This window comes from Condylura cristata, unplaced genomic scaffold (assembly GCF_000260355.1).
Source record: "Condylura cristata isolate star-nosed mole 26May11 unplaced genomic scaffold, ConCri1.0 scaffold00002, whole genome shotgun sequence".
Classification (NCBI taxonomy): domain Eukaryota; kingdom Metazoa; phylum Chordata; class Mammalia; order Eulipotyphla; family Talpidae; genus Condylura; species Condylura cristata.
Window position 1 is genome coordinate 54,359,620 of NW_004567103.1, and position 20,108 is coordinate 54,379,727.

A 20,108-nucleotide genomic window follows, 5' to 3' on the forward strand; every position below is an offset into this window, starting at 1 on the left:
TCTGACTAGTTGAAACCACAAATGCATTTTTCTACTATAACTGCTAAATTCAAACTGTATTTAATTGTTTCCACTGGATTTATCTAAAGTCTATACAAATCAGTGATCTTTCTATATGAAGGAAAATAGCAAAAGAAGAAAAACTGAAAGAGCAGTCTTCACATTCTATTACAATAAGTTGAAAAGCTTGAGAATGAAAAAAATCTTTATTGATATTAAAATATGAAGGGATGTTGAACAGAAGAAAGAAGTGAAGAAAATAATTATTTTAAATTGAGAAATTAAATTTGCTCTAATTTTGATTCACTAGCAAATGTGGTGGTTTTTATTTGTTTGTTTGTACTTTAAAAAGGCAGGCTTATTAGTAAAAGAGAAGGAAAGTGAAGAAGTTGCCTTAACACAGGTGGACAGAGAGCTACTGCTTTGAAAGGGGAAAAAATTTTCTGCATAGACACAGGCTGGCATCTCTGGAACAAGAGCCACTAGCAAATGTTTTTAAATATAGGCAACTTATATTTCCCACTGGCCTGGTAGCTATACATTTCTATATACCCTATAGTCTACTAAAACTTGGGAGTAGGAATTATTTTTAGATTTGGATCCTACTCCTTCTTTAATATATTATATTCATAAGCCTATAACATTTATATATGTAAATATATATGCAAATATGATTTGCACTCCCATGTACTCATATATATCATATGCCATTAAAAGGTTACACTAGGCACCCCCTGGTGGCGCAGCAGGTTAAAGCACTGCACTGAGAAGCTAAAGCCACTTCCGCTTGAGTTCGAGTCCCGCCTGCCCCGGAGGTGACCACATGACGTGGCAGACCTCTCCTGACGCGCCTGCTGCTCCCCTCAGCAGTGTACCTCGTCGATCTGCCTGTTCTGCTCCCCACTCTGTTTCTGGTGAAGCCTCTTGCCACCCCTGAGCCTCGGGCCTGTAGAAACCTAAAACTGTGATACATGTAAGAGAATATTCTGAAGTGGGGTTAGAGTTTGTAATTTTTTTTTAAATGGCTATACCACTTCTTTTTAAGCTGTAAATATCTTCCTGGCTAAAGCATAATTTTAATTGAAGGGAAGAAATTATTTACAATGCATGCTCCTGCTAATAAATGTTATGGTGTATATTATTCTTTAGAGTACCAATCTGAATCGTGGCATGTGTTAAGCACTCAGATAATGGCTCCAAAGAAACATTAACTATCCTTTGAAAATTCATTTTGTCCTTCCAATAGCACAAAATATTTCCTGAATTCCACAATGACCTTTCCTTTTTCTCAACTTTTATAGCATATAAAATATATTCAAATTTTATATCATTTGATGGATTTCAAATATGTTCCTCTATTTTCTTTATATATTTCTTGTCTCCTTCACTAGCTTATGTGCTGTCACTTCACTGTGGCATCATTGTAACTAGCTTAATATACTACTATTAATTTTATTAATAATATAATTATTAACTTTATTAATAATATAGTGTTATTAGTCATATACTATTATAGTAGGTATATTAACTAATAATACTATCATTTTAGTATGATGATTATAGTATGGGTATAGTTAAAGGCTTAGTTATACATGGTTTCTGGCATTTAAAAATATTTGACTATTTGTTTATTTTAAACTTTTTCAAGGAGTAGGAATGATTTTTTTATTTGTTTAGTAAAAATTTAGCCAAATAGTTTGTTGTTCATTTGAAAGAGAAGATATTTGATAGTATTACATAAAAATGTCTTAAGGAAATGCCATTGTTGTATTAAACTGTATTTGAAAACATTGTCTAATATTGAAGCTCTGTAGTAAAAGGTTTGAAGTCATCATACATTTGCTTCCACTTAAGATCAAAGGGCAATGGTCTCTGCCTTTCATATGAAAAAAAAATTTTTTTAAAATATATGTTACTATTATGAGAGCTAACCCATATTTAGAATTTAATTTTATTTCATAAAACTTTATTATAGCTTGAAACTGCTTTTAATTGGTGACATTTCTTTTGAATAAACACAGAAGCATTGAAGACATGTAAATGCTTAATATTTTTGCCAAATTCTATACTTAAATTTTGTTTTAACACTTCCTTTCTATACAGTGGCCAGCGTTGGCTATGGGTAGGTTTAAATAAAAGAAGCCCAGATTTACAGGGATCCTGGCAATGGAGTGATCATTCACCAGTAAGTTTTAACTTTCTTATTTGGAGTAAAGTAGAAGAGCATGTGCTTCAAAAACAAGCTGTAAATTGATATAGGCATATGCCTTGTGACTATTAAAATTTAGCTCTATCTTTACTGACATGCAAATAGATTCACATATATGGAGTAAGAGGGAAAAACAAGTTGCTTAGTCCATTTTCATTTTAAAAAATATATTAGCTCTTTCTATATAGTAAAGAATTACTAAAATACAGGTATAATTGTTATCCCTAAGTATTGTAGTGATTTTTTTCTTTGTACTGTTTTCTTTTTTCATAATAAGAAGCTTTTATTTTTATTATCTAAAACATTAGCTGTATAAAAAAGCACCATTATTAAGTGAAATAATTTACTTTAAGGGAAGCATAAAAGTCCTTAAATATTATTTCAAATATTTATATCAACCTAAAAAGAAGTTTTAGAGGAACAGTTATTTTCAAATAATTTGAAATAATTTAACTCCCGCTATAAACTTAATGCAGTATTAACCCCCTCTTCTGAAACTATAGTTTGCTTTTTTGGGAAACTCGTGACATTATGGCATTTTTTAAGTCCTCTCATGATTTATCATCCTGATATTAAAAAAAAAATATTTGAAGAGATTTTCCTTTTGTGGCACATAACACACTTGAATTATGAAAGCTGCCTAAATTACATCTAAATTGCAAATATTTATACATCAGTCTTAAATTCTCAGGCCTTTCTTGTCTTTTAGGTGACTACTATTATTGGGCCAAATGAGTTTCAGCAAGATTATGATACCAGAGACTGTGGTGCTATCAAGGTCAGTACAATGCGAGAAATCTGCATTAAAAAATAAATAAATCTGGCATCCTGTGCAGTCAGGAAACATCCATTATGGGCCTTTTGTATGTGGAGTATGATATTAAGTGCAGTAGGAGGGAAGAAGTACACTTATGACCTGGCCCCCAAGGAACCTAACTTCCACTTATTTTGAGAAGATAAAACTCATATTCAAGAAAGAAGGCTCTCATTATTGAGCAGTAATAATAGTAATAAACTCCAAATGAGTGGGTTGAGGAGGGCTAATGAAACTCAGAAGAGGAAATGAGTTGTAAGGCATTTTTCCAGGGAGAGGTGAATGTGAATTGGGTGTATGGATAGAATCCATACAAGTAAGATACAACCTCATGTTAGAAGGTTTTCTAATAGGAGAATGATATAAAGAGGTGGCACAGAGTGGGAGTAGAGGGAAGGGCTAAAATGATGAGAAGAACAGAATACAGATCAAGAATTTTTAATTTGCACTGTTGGAAAAAAGTTAGGATATTATGTTGATGTCGGATTAGGGAATTTGTACATTTTTTTCGGTAGGCAACAGTACATTATTAAAAGTTTGTGACATTCAACGAGGAGGATATGAAGAAGACTGACCTTAAGAAAGATTTCAAAACACAGCAGATAGATTCAGAAGACCAACTATCTTCTTTGCAGAATTAGTTTATTTTTTCAGCCCATAGCAATATGGTCAAACAGTCTCAGATGCTCTAGGGGAAACAATAGTAACAAGATCTAAAACAGGAATTGGCTTCACAGACCTTATTGTATAGTAGGAGATAACGACAAGTAAACAAGTACTTACATGGGTGGGACAAGCAAAATACAAGGTTATGCAACAATAAGTGTGTTAAGAAAATAGTAATGAAGGGGCTGGTGGTGGTGGTAGCAGTGGTGATAGCTGAACTGTCCTCAGGTGGGCACAGTACTTGGCTTGTCACTTACATTATTGCTCTTAAGCAAACCTGTGCAGTAGGTACTGTTACCATATTCATCTTATGAGGGAGAAATTGGAGCTCTGAGTAACTTACATGATTACAGAACTGATATTTAAATCCAGATGTGGCTGGGTCCACTCTATTATTTTGACTAGGCATTCACAGAAGCAGTTGAAAGAGGTACTAGTTTATGAAGAAAATAGAATGTTTAAATTTAGATATTTTTGAATCCATACTAGTTGTAAGCACTATCCAATAGTAAGTAGAAAATGAGACTAGAATTGAAGGGGAAATGTATATTAAAGAACAAATGGCCAAAAAGTGGATTTGGGGAAATTATCATCACATAAAGTGTAAGAAAATGAGGAAAGAGGTGATCTCTAGATATTATCTTTGCGAACCCAAAAAAGAGATTCAAGATGATGGGTGACCAGAAATGCTTCAGGGAGATTGATACAAAGAACTGAGAAGTGACTGTTCTAGCACTTGACTACATCATCCCATGCCATTTTTTTTAAAGATTTATTTATTTGTACATACAGAACTGGGGTACAGGCCCGAGGCTCAGGGGTGGTGAGAGGCTTCACCAGAGACAGAGTGGGGAACAGAACAGGCAGATCTACGAAGTACACTGCTGAGGGGAGCAGCGGACAGGTCAGGAGAGGTCTGCCACGCCATGTGGTCACCTCTGGGGCAGGCGGAAATTGAACTCATGTGGAAGTGGCTTTAGTTTCTCAGTGCAGTGCTTTAACCCGCTGCGCCACCAGGGAGGGCCCCCCATGCCATTTTTATACAATTTCAAATTTAACATATGTAAAGGTGAAAACTTCAGAGGACTTTGTGAAGTTTCCAAGACATATATGTAACAAACTATCTTCTATGTAGATGGAATCTCAAGCATAAATAGATTTGAAAATCTACCACAAATTGAATAATAGAAAGACTAGTATATCCTACTAGTCAGGAATGAGGCCAGACAAGGAAGTGTTCTGGAAGAAGAATCCTATCTCACCTGCCACAGTACCCACCAGAAATTTGGCCCTGACAAAAAAAAAAAAAAGGTCCAAAAAGTGATAGTTATGCCTCATGGGTCATATACTCCCATTTCATTTCACCCCCTGCTTGCTGACTGGAATTTTTAAGGAGTCACCTTGGGCATGTAGAAGAGGGCAACATCTTAGCAATGCAGAACAACAGCAAAGAAGGAAAACAGTCTCCTGATGCCAGATTTTCACGTCTCTTTTTCACAGATCTGTGTTAATCATAGCCTGATGTTTGGAAACAACTCAACATCATGTTCATTTCTAGTTTGTTCTATCCCAAATTTAAAGATGCAAGAATCTATAGTTTTATATCAACAAAAACAGAAAAAAAAACACATTAATTTGCATTTATGTACAGCATGTCATGTACAAAAACATGATCTTATATAAGTTCCTCTCTCAGCCCCTTTGAAGGCCTTTACTGTCTAAACACTACATTTGTTCATATATTCATTCATTAAACAAATTCTTTAAGTACTATAGCTAAACTAGAAATAATGACTAGAATTTACAGTTTGGTGTTTTATAAGTGCTACATCAACTTAAAAATATTCTGTAATCCTATATCCTTCTTTAGGTCATTCAGAGGTTATGGCGAAGAAACTGGTATTTCTATGAGGACAGAGAATTTGTTTACTTAAGGCCTTTTGCTTGTGATACAAAACTTGAATGGGTGTGCCAGATTCCAAAAGGTAAGTGCTAATTACTCCTTTCACAGACTTCTTGTGTGAACATTATGAATACTGAGCCAAAAGTACCTCAGAGAAAATTATAGCCTATAATTATAATTTTAAAATCTATGAAGATGCAGTAACTATATTAAGTTCCATCCTGCCTGACTCCTTGCCCCAGTGGAAGACTGGCTTATAAAAATTTGATGGTGCCTTCTTTTGTGAAAAGATTTACGTAACAGTTCAAATTTAAGGCTAATTTAGAGAGGTTAAATCTTGGAATGGAAAATTATTTCAATTAAAATGAGAGACTTAGCAAAAGAAATTAGTTTTAATTTTGATGGGGAGTAAAAAAATGTAGATAAAATTGGGGGGAAATGTGGCAAGATTTAAGAAATCAAAATTTGTCCATTACTGTGAAATTTAGAAAGATTTTTCAATGCACTCCAAAACTTCTAGTATATAATAATTCGGGCAGTGTCTCTGGTTGGAAGCATGAATGCTGGCACTCCCACTACCTTTCAGCATCTGGTTCACACCAATGTCATTGCTTCCTGCGAGCATATCTGCAGTGGTAACATTATCTGCCTCCAACCCCGTTTGAGTGGTGAGTTGGGCCTAAGGCAACCTTAGAAATGACAAACCAGTAACCATAGGATGTATTGCAAAGAACATGTGACTCTGTTTTTCTCCCTTCAATATTTTTAAATTTTAAATAGAAGAAATTAACTTACTTAGCAAGTTGCAATTAATAAACTAAATAAACAAATCTTTGAAATTATTACACTCATCTTCTTATGCAAAAACAAATTTAAAAACTAAAGAAAGAATTTCCTGTGTCATACTATTTGCAGTCATTTGAAGCAATCAACCTATTGCTTGGTCCAGGAATTAAATGTTTCTCTAACTCCACTTTTGCAGCCCTAAATTTCCAAGTTCAATGTATTACATTCATGTGGTTATATATTTTCTGCGTTATTAGAACAGTCAAAATCTGCTAGATCAATCTGTATTAACGTGTGTTTGTTTTTAGAAGGAAATATTCTCTTCAGTCACCTGAAACACCATGCCTTCTCTAAGGCTCTTGCCTTTTTTATTACCTGATCCAACCAGTTTTATTAAATCCCTTCTCTAAGAAGGATATTTTGATAGCCTAAAACTTTAAGTAGCCCATATCTTTTATAGATAGTTGTAATTTTTAATTTTTTAACTGTAGATAATAAATAAGACCCATAAAAATGTTTTTAGAAATTTATGTTTTAGGAAAATACCTGTAACAATCCAACCCAAACAACAAACTTTTAAACATACTACTTCTTGATGCCTTCTCTACAATTAATATTCTTGTTTAAAAATAAAACAACTTACATTCTGCTTTCCCACTGATTTAAAGAAATTTAATGACCCCCAATACCCAAATAAGTTTGACAAGATAATGATGAAGTTAAGATTTGGGAATATAGTGAGTGAGGTTCTTGGCTTCCTTCTGAGAAAGGGTTCAGCAAAGTTTCCTACACAGTGACACACAACAAGTTTACTAACAATCATAACATGAAAAAAAAATTTTGGGCCAGAAATGGACATCTCAGCAATATTGTAAGCCCTTTTGAATTACACTAAATGTTCCACTTAAAGTATGTTGTGATCTGTAAATGGATACTAAGCTTATTGCTTTCTTCCTCATACAGGCCGTATGCCCAAAACACCAGACTGGTACAATCCAGGTAAGTAAAAACAGAAACTAAAATTTAGACAAAGCTGGTTTTACCTTTTTAAGAATGTATTTAATTTTTTTTTTTTTAGACTAGACGTCACAGCCAGCTTCTCTTTTTTACATCCCAAGTAAGATGAAATATAGCTAGGCAGGAAAGGTGATTGGCTGGTTTGGGAAGGGGTTATGACTGGATTTGTCCTTCTCTATGTATAGAGGGGTGGTAGAGTCACTCACTGGCTCAAAAACCCTTGGTTCCTTCCAGGCAACTCTGTCCTGGCCAGAGAGAATCTATAACCCAAATGAATTATTACTTAACAATAGTTCTGAACATTAACTCATGCTTAGAGGGAGTGATTTAGTTTGTGCAGACATAACTCTGATACTCTTTTTCTTCTTTAGAGCGTGCTGGAATTCATGGATCTCCAGTGATAGTAGAAGGGAGTGAATATTGGTTTGTTACTGATCTTCACTTAAACTATGAAGAAGCTGTCCTGTATTGTGCTAGCAATCACAGTTCTCTGGCTACTTTAACATCTCTTTCAGGACTAAGAGCCATCAAAACCAAAATAGCAGAAGTAATTTAAACCTATGTATTTTAAAACATTTTTCTATTTTTCTATTTATTTCAAATATCTTCCCAAATTTACGAAAGTTAACTCTAAAATAAGAGTTGCCTAACAACATTTAAATTCATTGATTCATGTTAGAATCAATATTAAATATAATTGCTTAATATTTTAGAGTATTCAAATTAATTATGTCTATTTATAAAATGAGCATCCCTAGATAATATAAATTATTCTAATTCCTTATCACATATTTTTCTAAAAGTTAACTTTATAGTTGACCGAATTTATTTCTATTATTATTCTGCATTTAGAAGATATGATTGCTGTAATGTGAGCACAGAAACTAGACATGTAGTTTCCTAATGTAACTTATGATAAATTTAAAAAGACAATTTTTTTTCCAAAAATGTGATTTTGTAAGACTGTTAATAATAATTTCCATTTCTATTAATTATAATTTCTCTTTTTAAAAATCTGTTTATTTATGCATATAGAACTGAGGTACAGGCCAGAGATGCAGGGGCAGTGAGAGGATTCACCAGAAACAAAGTAGGGAGTACAACAGGCAGATTGTCGAAGTACACTGCTGAGGGGAGCAATGGACGAGACAGGATATTAATTATAATTTCTATTAATAGCCTTACAAAATCACATTTTGGAAAAAAAAAGTCTCTTTAAATTTACAAAGAGTTACATTATGACACGATATGTCTAGTTACTGTGCTCATATTACAGCAACCATATCTTCTACATACAGAATAGAACCTATGAGTATACAAAGAGTTTTCTCTTTTTGATAAAAGGGCCTGGTTTGTGTAATGACCAAAAAATGGAATGTCTGATACTTTAGTGGTGTGTTTTAGGAAAGGGTGTTTAAATCAAAATTCTCCTAGAAAGCTGGCACATGTAAGAATGGGTATTTGGTTTGTTTTTCAGATTGCTGGTGATGAACAGAAGTGGTGGGTGAGAACTTTTGAGCACCCAATAATAGATCATCATCCCTTCCAGTATGTAACGTCAACTGATGCTCTTTGTAAAGCTAGCATTTAAAAGAAGCAGTTATAAATTCCCTTTTACTAAATGGATTACTATTTATACTTAGTCTTAAACATTAACCTATAAACTGCCTGTAGTAATCTAATCCTTTTGCATGTTAGCATCCAGGAGAAATTGGTATAGAATGACCTAACATTAAATTTAGAATTATAATTACAAATGAAAGCAGAGTGGAGCGTGTAACTATGAGTTGTCAAATCTCATTCTCTTTCAGCTCACGATACTATTGGCATCGCTTTCCTATGACATTTGGAGAGGAATGTGTGTACATGTCTGTCAAGTCCTGGTTTAGCGGTAAAGTTAACTCCAAATCCTTTAATGTTGATTATCTAACATATGAATTTCAAATTCAATTAATAGCTTACTCTTGATTTCCTTTTGATTGTGTGTTTTGTAGCTTCATTTTATTCTATATTGCTAATGATAATTACTCATATCCCAAATACAAATAAAGGTGCTTTTCACTGTGAATAATTTTTTACTTATTTTATCCCCAGGTGGTTGTTTGGAAAGAAATTTACCATTTTCATAATTCATAAGTACAGAGACAGATTTATAAAGATAGATAATAGTTCAGAATATAGTTTAGTGCCCTTTTCCCCTCATTAAACTTCACTCAATTCTCTTGCCATTAGGAACCATGGTCATTACTACAAATGTGCTGTTTCATAAGCAATATTATAGATATGTTATAATCCATTGATATGAATGAAATTGAAGACAAAAATGACTGGGAATAAAAGGGAAAATATTTTAACCATTTGGGAAAGATTGACTTCATTTCTTTACCATGGGATTTTCATAATGACCTCCCTAGAAAATTCTCACTACAGTAATCCTGTTTTTCATTTCTCAGATTTAAATAAACCAGCTGACTGTTATATCAAGTTGCCCTTCATATGTGAAAAGCATAATGTATCTTCATTAGAGAAATACAGTCCAGATTCTGCAGCCAAAGTACAATGCTCTGGGGAATGGATTCCTTTTCAGAATAAGGTAAGAAGACAGTTGCTGCAATGTGCAAATGATGATTGCTTTCATGATGGTTTTATGGTCTGTGACAGAATGGCAATACATCAGATAACTTTACTAAGATAGCTTCTGCACATTTCTGTATGGGACCTGATACTCTACATTGCCAGAAACCAAGTTAACTCTCCTAGTCATGCATACATATCTTTCAGAGTACTGTGTTCCTTTCCTGTTGCTACTCACACTTAAGTTGATGTTTCAGTAAGTAGGAATACCCATTAATAGTCAGAACTATCTCTATGGCATGTGGTAAACTCATTTAATTTCTGGCTCATAGATATTCCCTCTTCAGGAATACAACCAAACAGCATCTACCAAACAAATTAGACCAGCATTTTCTAACTACTTTATGGGAATTATAAATATGCTTACAAAATGTTAAACATTAATCTTGCTTCCAAAGGGGGAATTATGAGTAAATAGGTGTGGAAAAGAGATAGCTGCCTCTTTGAGAGATATAATCCACAGCAGTATGTGTATCTCTTAGGGAATGCATTTGGCTGTTAAAAAGAGATTACTGCCAATTTTGTAATAAATAAAATTAAAAAAAAAAGAGATTACTGCCCTATATTTTAAAACATTTATCCTCTTCTATAAAAGAAGTTTGCAGGTAATCAGACTGGAATTATTATAGAAGCTCCAAGAAGTTTTCAAAATTTGGCTCTTTCTATCATTCAATTCCGCCACTCTTAATATAAGGCTTACAACTTTAGGTTTGCCTTACTGTATTTTCTAGAAGCTACCTAATGGCAAATACTGCTTTGTCCTTCCAGTGTGTAAGGAGACTGAAAAAATTTTGTAGACTGTTTCAAGGAAGACAATATGGTACATACTAAACTAATGTGGTCCATGTTACAACATGGATGAGACATGGAAACATTATGCTAAGTGATTAAATCAGTCCTAAGAAGGTCTATTGATTCCACATATATATGGGCTTTGAGTATATATCAGGATGGATGATGGCAATGGTAGTGCAATGTTGTAAATATATTTAATATCTAAATATATGTGTAAGTATATTTAATATTTAAATATATGTGTAAATTTATATGTATTTGACCACACTAAAATTTAGGGGGAAACTAAAAAAAATAAAAGAAAGGAAGAGATGAGTCTGATAGATGAAAACTTCTTTGCCAAAACAAGACACTTGTCTTTTTTTTCCTTCAAAGGTATTGTAGGCTAAATTAATTTACCTAGTTGATATAAATTTGAATTAAAATACTCTGCTAAGAAAAAGGGATATATTTTCTTTTAAAATGAGGTGTTTTTGTTTTTTGGTTTTTTAATTTAAGGAGTTGATGATTAGAGTACAGACTTTGAAATCAGATGGAACAGTGTCTAAAGGCTGACCATACCACTGTATGGTTGTTTGATTTATGGGTGAGATTACTGAATTTTCTGTGCATAACTATCTCCATTTGTTGTGAAAAGTAAATGAGATAATACTATGCACACTCTTTTAACACTCAGTAAGTGGGAGACTTAAAAAATGATCTGGAGAACATTCTTCAGTTGTTTATATCAAGAGTATGAATGTATTCCTATGGTACTACTTTGTAAATTTCTCTGCTTCACAGGCCAAAAAATTAGCAACCCTCTAAAAGATGTAACTCTCCCATGTTGGAATCTTATACTTCTTTTGTGGTTTTTGTTTGCAGTGTTTCCGAAAGGTGAAATCCAGGTCTCTCACATTTTCCCAAGCAAAAGAAGTTTGTATGTCTTATGGTGGAACTCTTCCTTCAGTGCTGAGCCAGAGAGAACAAGGTAGGTAAAAGATTATCTTTATAGATAAACAAATATTATTCATTGATATTTTTAGTAGGTTTTTAATTGAATAAATCCTATTTTTTTAATATTTCATTCTGACAGATTTTATTACATACTTACTTCTGAATACAAATGATACTGTATGGATTGGTTTGCGCTGGACTGCCTCTGAGAAAATAAACAAATGGACAGATAACAGAGAGCTGACATATAATAACTTCCACCCATTATTGGTTGGTCGAAGGCTAAGAATGCCAACAAATGTAAGTTTTTACATATAACCCACATGTAAAACAAAACAATATAATCTATATAGCTCTGTGATACCCCTGAGATTTTTATAAATCATTAGACTAAGAACAAAGGCCTATAATATGAGTCCATTTATATGAACCATTCAGAATAGGCAAATTGAAAGGTAAAAAGTAGATTAGTGGTTGCCAGAGAAGAGGGAGGTTGGAGATATAGGAGGTGATATCTGGGGAGCATAGAGTTTCTTTTTGGAGTGGTAAAAAATGTTCTAAAATTGGGGGTGATAGTTGCACAACTATGTGAATATTCTAGAAGTTATAGAATATTTACTTTTTTCATTTCCTTAATATGTCTGTTTACATTATTGTCCACTTTAAAACAATGTTTACATCCCCCACTTCACCCACCCATCATCACCATAGTCCCCCACATTCCTCCCTTCTAATGATCCCTCTCTGTCCCCATCCCCATAGGATATCTCTGGTATAATTATAAATTATAAAATTGTCTGTTTTTGTTTTGTTGTGTTGCGTTTTATATTGTAATAACAATACACTTTTTTTTCCTGCATGTCTTAATTTGGTTCTCTTACACTTCCCCTACAAGTGAAACCTTATTCAATATTTTTCTTTTTCCTTCTGACTTATTTCACTGAGCATAATCCCTTCCATATTGCTGCAAATGGCATGAGTTTATCTTTTTTGATTGCTGAGTAGTTTTCCATTGTATATATGCACCACATAATCCAATCACTGTGGAAAGTTGTATGGAGAGTCCTTAGACTACTAAAAATGGAGTTTATGACCCAGCAATTCCATTCCTAGAGATCTACTCAAAGGGCACAGAAAACATTAATTCAAAAGGATATATGCACCCCTATGTTTATTACAGCACTACTTACAATAGTAAACCCTGGAAACAACCCAAATGCTCAAAACTAGAATATGTATTTTAAATGAATGAATTGAGCCATATATGAATTTTGAGCCATATATGAATTTTTTACTCAGCAAGACCATCATAGGAACAACAGGACTTCAACCAGTCTTTAGGTAGATTCTCTAATTTTTCACTGTAACATAATTATTACTTTCATAATTATGTAAGACCATCATTGTGAATTTGTATTTTGCAAATGAGCACAAATACACTTGCTTATTTAACATTTTGAGATTTGGGACTGTTAGCCTCTGTCTCCCGAGGCAAAGAAAACAAAAAAATTAGTGATCACTTTTTTCCTAAGAACTAAGTGCAAAACTATAGTTGGGAAGATGGTATTACATTAACAATGATAATCCTATACCATGACATTTCTGCCCACTACTTCTGTCCTCCCTATTTGCTGAATATGAGCCACCTTACTTCACAAAGGGCAAAGATTAAAAAATTAACATTAAAGTCAAATCACAAAATATGTCCTACAGCAATCAATTGCACTCCTGATACAGTGTTATTTTGCTTAAGGTTTATGTTGGTGGCAAAGGTAATACTGAATTGTATGTAATTATGTACAAAGTGAATATAAAAGCAATATTTGAAATAGAAAAACTTGGACATTTAGGTTCTTTCCAGGTTTACACAGTCCTAACTAGTGATGCAATTAACATCTTTGTGCATGGCCTTTGATTACATTTTAGGTTAACTCTTTGAAAGACAGTGGAAATTATATAGCAAGATCAAAGGATGTAAGTAGTTGTAAAGCACTGGTTACTAAATTGTCTTCCAGAAGGTGTTGTTATCTGTTAACAGCATGTTGTGATGTCCCCTTTATCCACACTAGCATGTTAATAATTTCTAACATTGAATAGTTAATGGGTCAGACACTCTGCTATCGTATCACATGCATATTTCATTTAATCTGCACAATAGATGTAAAATAGTTCTTACTCCTCCCTAACCTAGAAATGCAGATACAGAAAGTCATATAACTTGCCAGCAATTAATTGTGAAGCTTCTCTGTATAGAATTCATGTTTAAATTAGGTCCAAGATCCTGCAGAACCCTTGTTCTTAGCTTCTGTACTAAGTCACCTCAAAGGCGCATCATCTTTTAAAAATTCATGCTAGTTTTATAGTTTAAATGATTTCATCTTTTCATTTATAGTTCTCTGGTTTCTAATGAAAACAAACTTCCATAAATTACATAACAATTTGTATTTCAACAGATGTGAATATTCTTATGCTTTGCCAGCTTATCAAAGCTTTTATGTATCTTACTGACTCTATGACTGTAAATATTAAATGTGCTGACCCTGTGTTTCTTATGTTTGTTGTAAATATTTTCCATGGATTTTTTTTTTTTAGTTCATTCTGGATGCCAAAAATATTACAGAAATAAGTTTTATTTTGGGAGTGTATCTTCAAATCCACTTATTTTTTTTCCTCCTTTACTTTAAGTTAGAAAGTCTATCATGTAAATATTAAATATATGCCTATATTTTATTCATTTTGCTTTTATAGGTTACCTTTTTCTCCCCGAGATGGAATATGGTTTATGTTGTAATGAATATTCAGTCTTTTTCCCCTGATTAGCCCATTGTATAGTACCATTATTGCATATATTTCCATTTGTTAAAAGCAATATAGGATATGTACTTTGTCACATGTATGTATGTATGTATGTGTGTGTGTGTGTGAGAGAGAGAGAAAGAGAGAGAGATGCCCCTATATGTAATTACCACAATAGCCTAAATAGTATAATTTCACAATGTTTTTAAAAGTGTTAGTTATGCTTTATTGTATGCCTTTTTTAAATGTTTTTATTCTTGTGCATTTTTTTCTAGACAAAATTTAAAATTGTGTAGTAAATTTTCAACCATAACAATTACATATATGACTTCTATGTGGATTTGACACTTTAGATGAATTGGACATCTTTTTTAATTTCCAGTTTAAGAATATAAATTTGGTAACATGGCTTAATTTATTCAAATCTTCCTTTAGACCTTTCTGTGATATTTTTATAGGGTTTCTGAAATTAAATGCTCCTTTCTCATGCTTTGGATATTATTAGGATTTCCTAGTGCTTTCATAGCTAGCTCCATCAGGAATTTTTTTTTTACAGGAGAGAAACCCAATTTCTTAAACAAAGTTCCCTTTCTAGGATCTTTCAACTATTAGTTTCATGATTGTTCCTACGTATTTACCTTTTTTTTTTTTTTTTTTTAGTTTTTTGAGGAAGATTCCCACTACCACTGTGCTCTACTAATCAACCTCCAAAAGTCACCTTTTACTGGGACATGGAATTTTACTTCCTGTAGTGAAAGTCACACTCTGTCTCTCTGTCAAAAATATTCAGGTATGGTTTAGTATGTAAATAACTGTGGTATTTATGCTATCACCTATATTGATTACTTTTTCATAAACATAAATGAATTACTATTAATGTATAATTACGTAGCTTCCTTAAAATTTCAATTTTGCTAGATCTTAATTTTCTTAGGTTATTTTAAACGGAATGATTTGTTTCAAGTATCATTGCCATATTTAATTAAATATCAAAATTAAGTTACAAATGAAGTTTAACAAATGGAAATAGTTTAATAGTTTAATAAGAGGAAGAGGAGCTGTCTAATGATAGAAAGTTAACATTGAATCTTGTCTTCCTTTCTACTCTGGCATTTTTCAAATTTCTGTTTTGGGGAAAAGAGAAAAAAGCACTTAATGTCTTCAGTTGAGTCCAGGATGGGCATTCACCATTAAATTTAGCACCAAATAAGAATTGGATGCATTATAAAAGGATCTCTCTTTATGCATTCTATAATCCAAATAAAAATGACCATATTCATAAAGAGATATTTTTAAGAAAGGTATGAAATTGTTTTCATTGATCACAGTGACTCTTTAACAAATGTGTAATTTAAATTTTATCGTGTAGTGAAAACTTCAGATTTCCCATGTACTTTTCAAGAACTTTTTTTACTAAATTAATTTTTGCTCATGTGTCTCACTTCTTGTAACTTCCTTATTCAGAGAAGTACCATAAAGCCATAATTCAAATACAGTTTATATCTCGTGGGTGGTTTATATACTTTTGGTGAGCGCATTCTTGATGAAAAATTTGTGAAGAAACTCCTAGTATCTTTTCCTACTGAAACGTTCCTAACAAAGGAGGTATTTGACACCTACCTGAAAAAGCATTCTCACTACAGCTATTTACAGCTTTTGGCCTTACTAAATCACAACAGATCTTTGTTCTAATTTTAGAAAGCAAATATGTGGTACATACATTGTGCCGAAGGTATGCCAAAAAACATACCAAGTTAAACATCTAAAATGCATAAATAGATAATTAATACTATAATTTGATTCAGATAGGGAGAAATTTGGGGAAATATCCCATGACATGCAGTGTGGGTAGTCTTTGTTTTTATTTTTCTTTTGTACATAGAAATTGAAGCCACCCAGACCTTGCAGAACACTTCAGAAACTGTAAAGTACAAAAATAACCTGTACAAAATAATCATGAAGAATCTGAGTTGGTTTGATGCTCTAGTGGAGTGTCAGAAAGAAAACATGCACTTGGTGAGCATCACAGACCCTTTCCAGCAGGCGTTCCTCACTGTGCAGGCGGTCCTTCGAAATGCTTCCTTATGGATTGGGCTCTCCAGTCAAGATGTAAGTGTTCAGTGCCAGCTTCCAGAACTGAGTGATAGAATGTGTCATTTTTTATTGTTCCTAGCCTTCATCATAACAGATTAAAAGAGAAGGAAGGCTGTAAAATCTTACTTCAGTGAATGGATTTTCATAAAGTAATTTTTAGAGACTGTCATCCTTGCACTTTTACAAGATCTAGTGTTTTATTGTTTGAGATGAAGTTCTAATGAACATGTAGTTGAACAGTTTTTTTAAATTCTTACCAACATTGTTTGTAATGAGGAGCAGCTGTATCTATTCAGCTAATGGAAAGAGAGGAAGGTAGAATTAAAAACTCAGATGGGGTTAGATTTGGGGGAGCATGTGGATGGTATTAAAGAGTTCTTTTCATCCCTTTCAGAATCAGTAGAGTGAAATTAAACCACATGAAAAGGAGTTAGTGTTTCTCCATATCTCAAACCCAAATTCCAGATGTCTTGAGTACTTCTCATTCATTGTACAGCCCAGAAAGAATGCTAGTCTCCTATTAATTCCAGCACTAAATTATGTGCATGTATAAGTATTCCCAACAAGAGTTATATAAAATGCTACTGAAGTGCTTGGCCATAATTAGAGAAAAGTTTTGGGCTTTTTAGATTTATTTATTTATACATACAGGAACTGGGGTATAGGCCAGAGGTATGTGGGTGAGAGGATTCACCAGAGTGGGGAGCAGTGGGGAGCAGAACAAACAGACTGAAGAATTACACTGCTGAGGCAAGCATCGAGCAGGTCAAAAGAGGACTGCCACACCATGTGGGTCACCTCCCTCCACAGGAATCAAACTCATGCTGTAGGGGCCTCAGATAGCTTCATAAACTATGCTTTAGCCAGATGTGTCACAAGGGAGGGCCCAAGAAAAGTGTTTTGCTTTGTTTTGTTTTGTTTTGTTTTGTTTTGTTTTGTTTTGTTTTGTTTTGTTTTAATAAAACTACAGAATTTCTCTCAATGTTACAGGCTATTTTTTGTCTTTTTCTAGGCTTTCTGTATAATTTGATACTCTGCCCACTGTGAGTTAGGTGAGACAGGCCGGTGTGTAAGGCAATCTGTGTTATATACTGTCGTGGGAGGGGAGGCAATTACAAAGATTGTGATGTGACCTCTGATCCCTGTCTCTGTGCAGTGCATTATGGGTAATGCCCTAGTTACATAAATATTACCTACACCAGTGTTCCTAACCACTCAGAGAAAGGATAATTAGCAGAGAAGAGTCACTGCATTTTGCAGCAAATCTAAGTATACTATAAGATAACCTTCAAGACTAAGATAGTTCTTGGGTGGCATGGAGAAAATGTGATTAAGGACTATTTGTTACCACGAGCATTTACCAAAAGCTCAATTTAAAAAGTAGCATTTATAAACTGCTTGAGAATAATCACTTTAAGACTACATATTCTAAGATATATCCTCAGATAAAAAGGCAGATCATCAATTTACCCAGGATTAACTTCCTAGATATTAGCTACTTACCCAGTATCAACTCTTTCATAACATTGCCTTTTTTTCTCTTTGGTGTTTGGTACTATGTGAGCCCTATCTTGTGTCTTTTATGATCTATCTTATGTCTGTGAGGGTGGCCATAAGTTATTACATTTCCCAATTAAACCTTTTGAAACAAAAACAAGGCTATCACTGTAGAAAATAGATTAAAAAAAAAGAAAACAAAATCACATATTGTCCTAGTACTGATATAGTTTAGTAATTTCACATATATTATTCAAACTATATTTCTTTGGATGTGCTTTTATATTTAAGATAATTAGAATCATGCTAGTATAACATTTTCCCCAACTTAATGATTTTATTTCTTATTTCATTTCAATATTCTCCTGTTTCTCTTTTTTCTAACATTTTTTGGCATATTCTATGCAGTTGTTTATTATGTACTCTCATTAATTGCCTTAAATGTTAGAACAGAGCCTTCTTAGTTGGCGTAGGGGTTAAATCTCAGCACCATCACCACCACAGCCGGGGCTCAAGTCCCATCAAGGGAGCTAACCTGCATGTGGTATGGCAGAACTTTCCTGTCTCCCTTAACAGTGTATTTCAATAAATCTGCCTGTTCTGCTCCCCATTCTGTCTCTGATGAATCCTCTCACACCCCCCCCCAAATCTCTAGCTTACACCCTAGTTCTTCTACCAAATAAATAAATTACTATTTTTAAAAATCTTATAATGTATAAAAATCTTTTTCAATGTATGAATAAGTAAATAAAACTACTTTGAAGTAATGGGGAGGTCTTGGAAGACTTTAAGCAGTAGCAATATCATATTTTTCCTTAAGAAAAATTATAATGGGGTTGGGTGAGGGAAGAAATGAGCAACCTACAGACAGAAGGCCAATTAGCTTCTTTTCAATATTCATGCAAGAAACTATGTTGCTCAGAACTGTGCTTTACAGTGTCTAAAGTACAGCAATTCTGAGTGATACAGGTCCAGAGTATGGCTGTGACTGTGGGTCACTCAAGTATGTAGAAGTGAAAGTACAAAGACGTAAAGGAAGTCAAGAAGACTTGAGTACTGGATGAGTCATCCTCAGGAACACAGACAACCCTAAGTCAATGATAGGATTAGGAAAATAGAGTAGAGGGGTGGGAGTGCACTGGACTATGGTGATGGCACACACGTGATTTGGTGATGGGAAGCCCACGGGGATTACACTGAGATGGAATGAGGCACAAAATGATGTAAAAATAAACTATTTTATTATTATTAAAAAATAGTTCTCATTCCACCTAAGCTTTCTGATATCTGGCAACCAACATTTCTTATTATGTGTGACACAGTGTAAAGAATGACTCCAAATATGGACTCTAGGTTAGAATATCAGCACTGCAGTTTATATTCTATGTAACTTTATACATTTAACATGCCTTCAATTTCCTCAGCTGCAAATGAGTATAATAATAGTAATTGTCTCATATGGTTAATGCATGGCTTAGATAGCTTAATATTTATAAGGCTCTAAGAACAGGCATGAAGCATAGTAATGCTGCATACATGTCTTTAAAGATGTGTTAAGATGAAATAAAAAAAAATATTGACCATGGGTGTCAAAATAATACATAGGGGATAACATAAAATATTATCACCTGAAATGTATTTCTGCCCCTTAGGATGAACTCAACTTTGGCTGGTCAGATGGAAAATACCTTCAATTTACTCGCTGGGCAGAAAATAATGAGCAACTTGAAGCCTGTGTAATATTAGATACTGATGGATTCTGGAAAACATTTGATTGTAATGATAATCAACCAGGTGCTATTTGCTACTATCCAGGAAGTATGCTAATTTTATTTATTTTAATTCTTAAATAACTGTTGGTCTCATGAATAGGAAAATGTGGGGATTTTGTAACATCTGGTTTTAAAATTGTAAAGAAACCATAACACTTTTTATGAGATTTGTGAAACTGTATTCAAGTA

At 33.5% G+C, this 20,108-nt stretch overlaps 1 protein-coding gene across 1 annotated transcript in view; it reads left to right on the forward strand.

Moving 5' to 3' along the window:
* LOC101634968 (lymphocyte antigen 75) overlaps positions 1-20,108 on the forward strand; it is a 70,763-nt gene that overhangs the window by 28,928 nt on the left and 21,727 nt on the right. Inside the window, exons 13-25 of the mRNA XM_012728196.1 lie at positions 2,104-2,185; positions 2,919-2,987; positions 5,560-5,674; positions 7,342-7,377; positions 7,767-7,942; positions 8,873-8,943; positions 9,207-9,286; positions 9,849-9,988; positions 11,689-11,794; positions 11,900-12,060; positions 15,217-15,346; positions 16,439-16,665; positions 19,800-19,965. Of these exons, the coding sequence (XP_012583650.1) occupies positions 2,104-2,185; positions 2,919-2,987; positions 5,560-5,674; positions 7,342-7,377; positions 7,767-7,942; positions 8,873-8,943; positions 9,207-9,286; positions 9,849-9,988; positions 11,689-11,794; positions 11,900-12,060; positions 15,217-15,346; positions 16,439-16,665; positions 19,800-19,965 (1,559 nt within the window). The remainder of the gene's footprint in view (positions 1-2,103; positions 2,186-2,918; positions 2,988-5,559; positions 5,675-7,341; positions 7,378-7,766; positions 7,943-8,872; positions 8,944-9,206; positions 9,287-9,848; positions 9,989-11,688; positions 11,795-11,899; positions 12,061-15,216; positions 15,347-16,438; positions 16,666-19,799; positions 19,966-20,108) is intronic.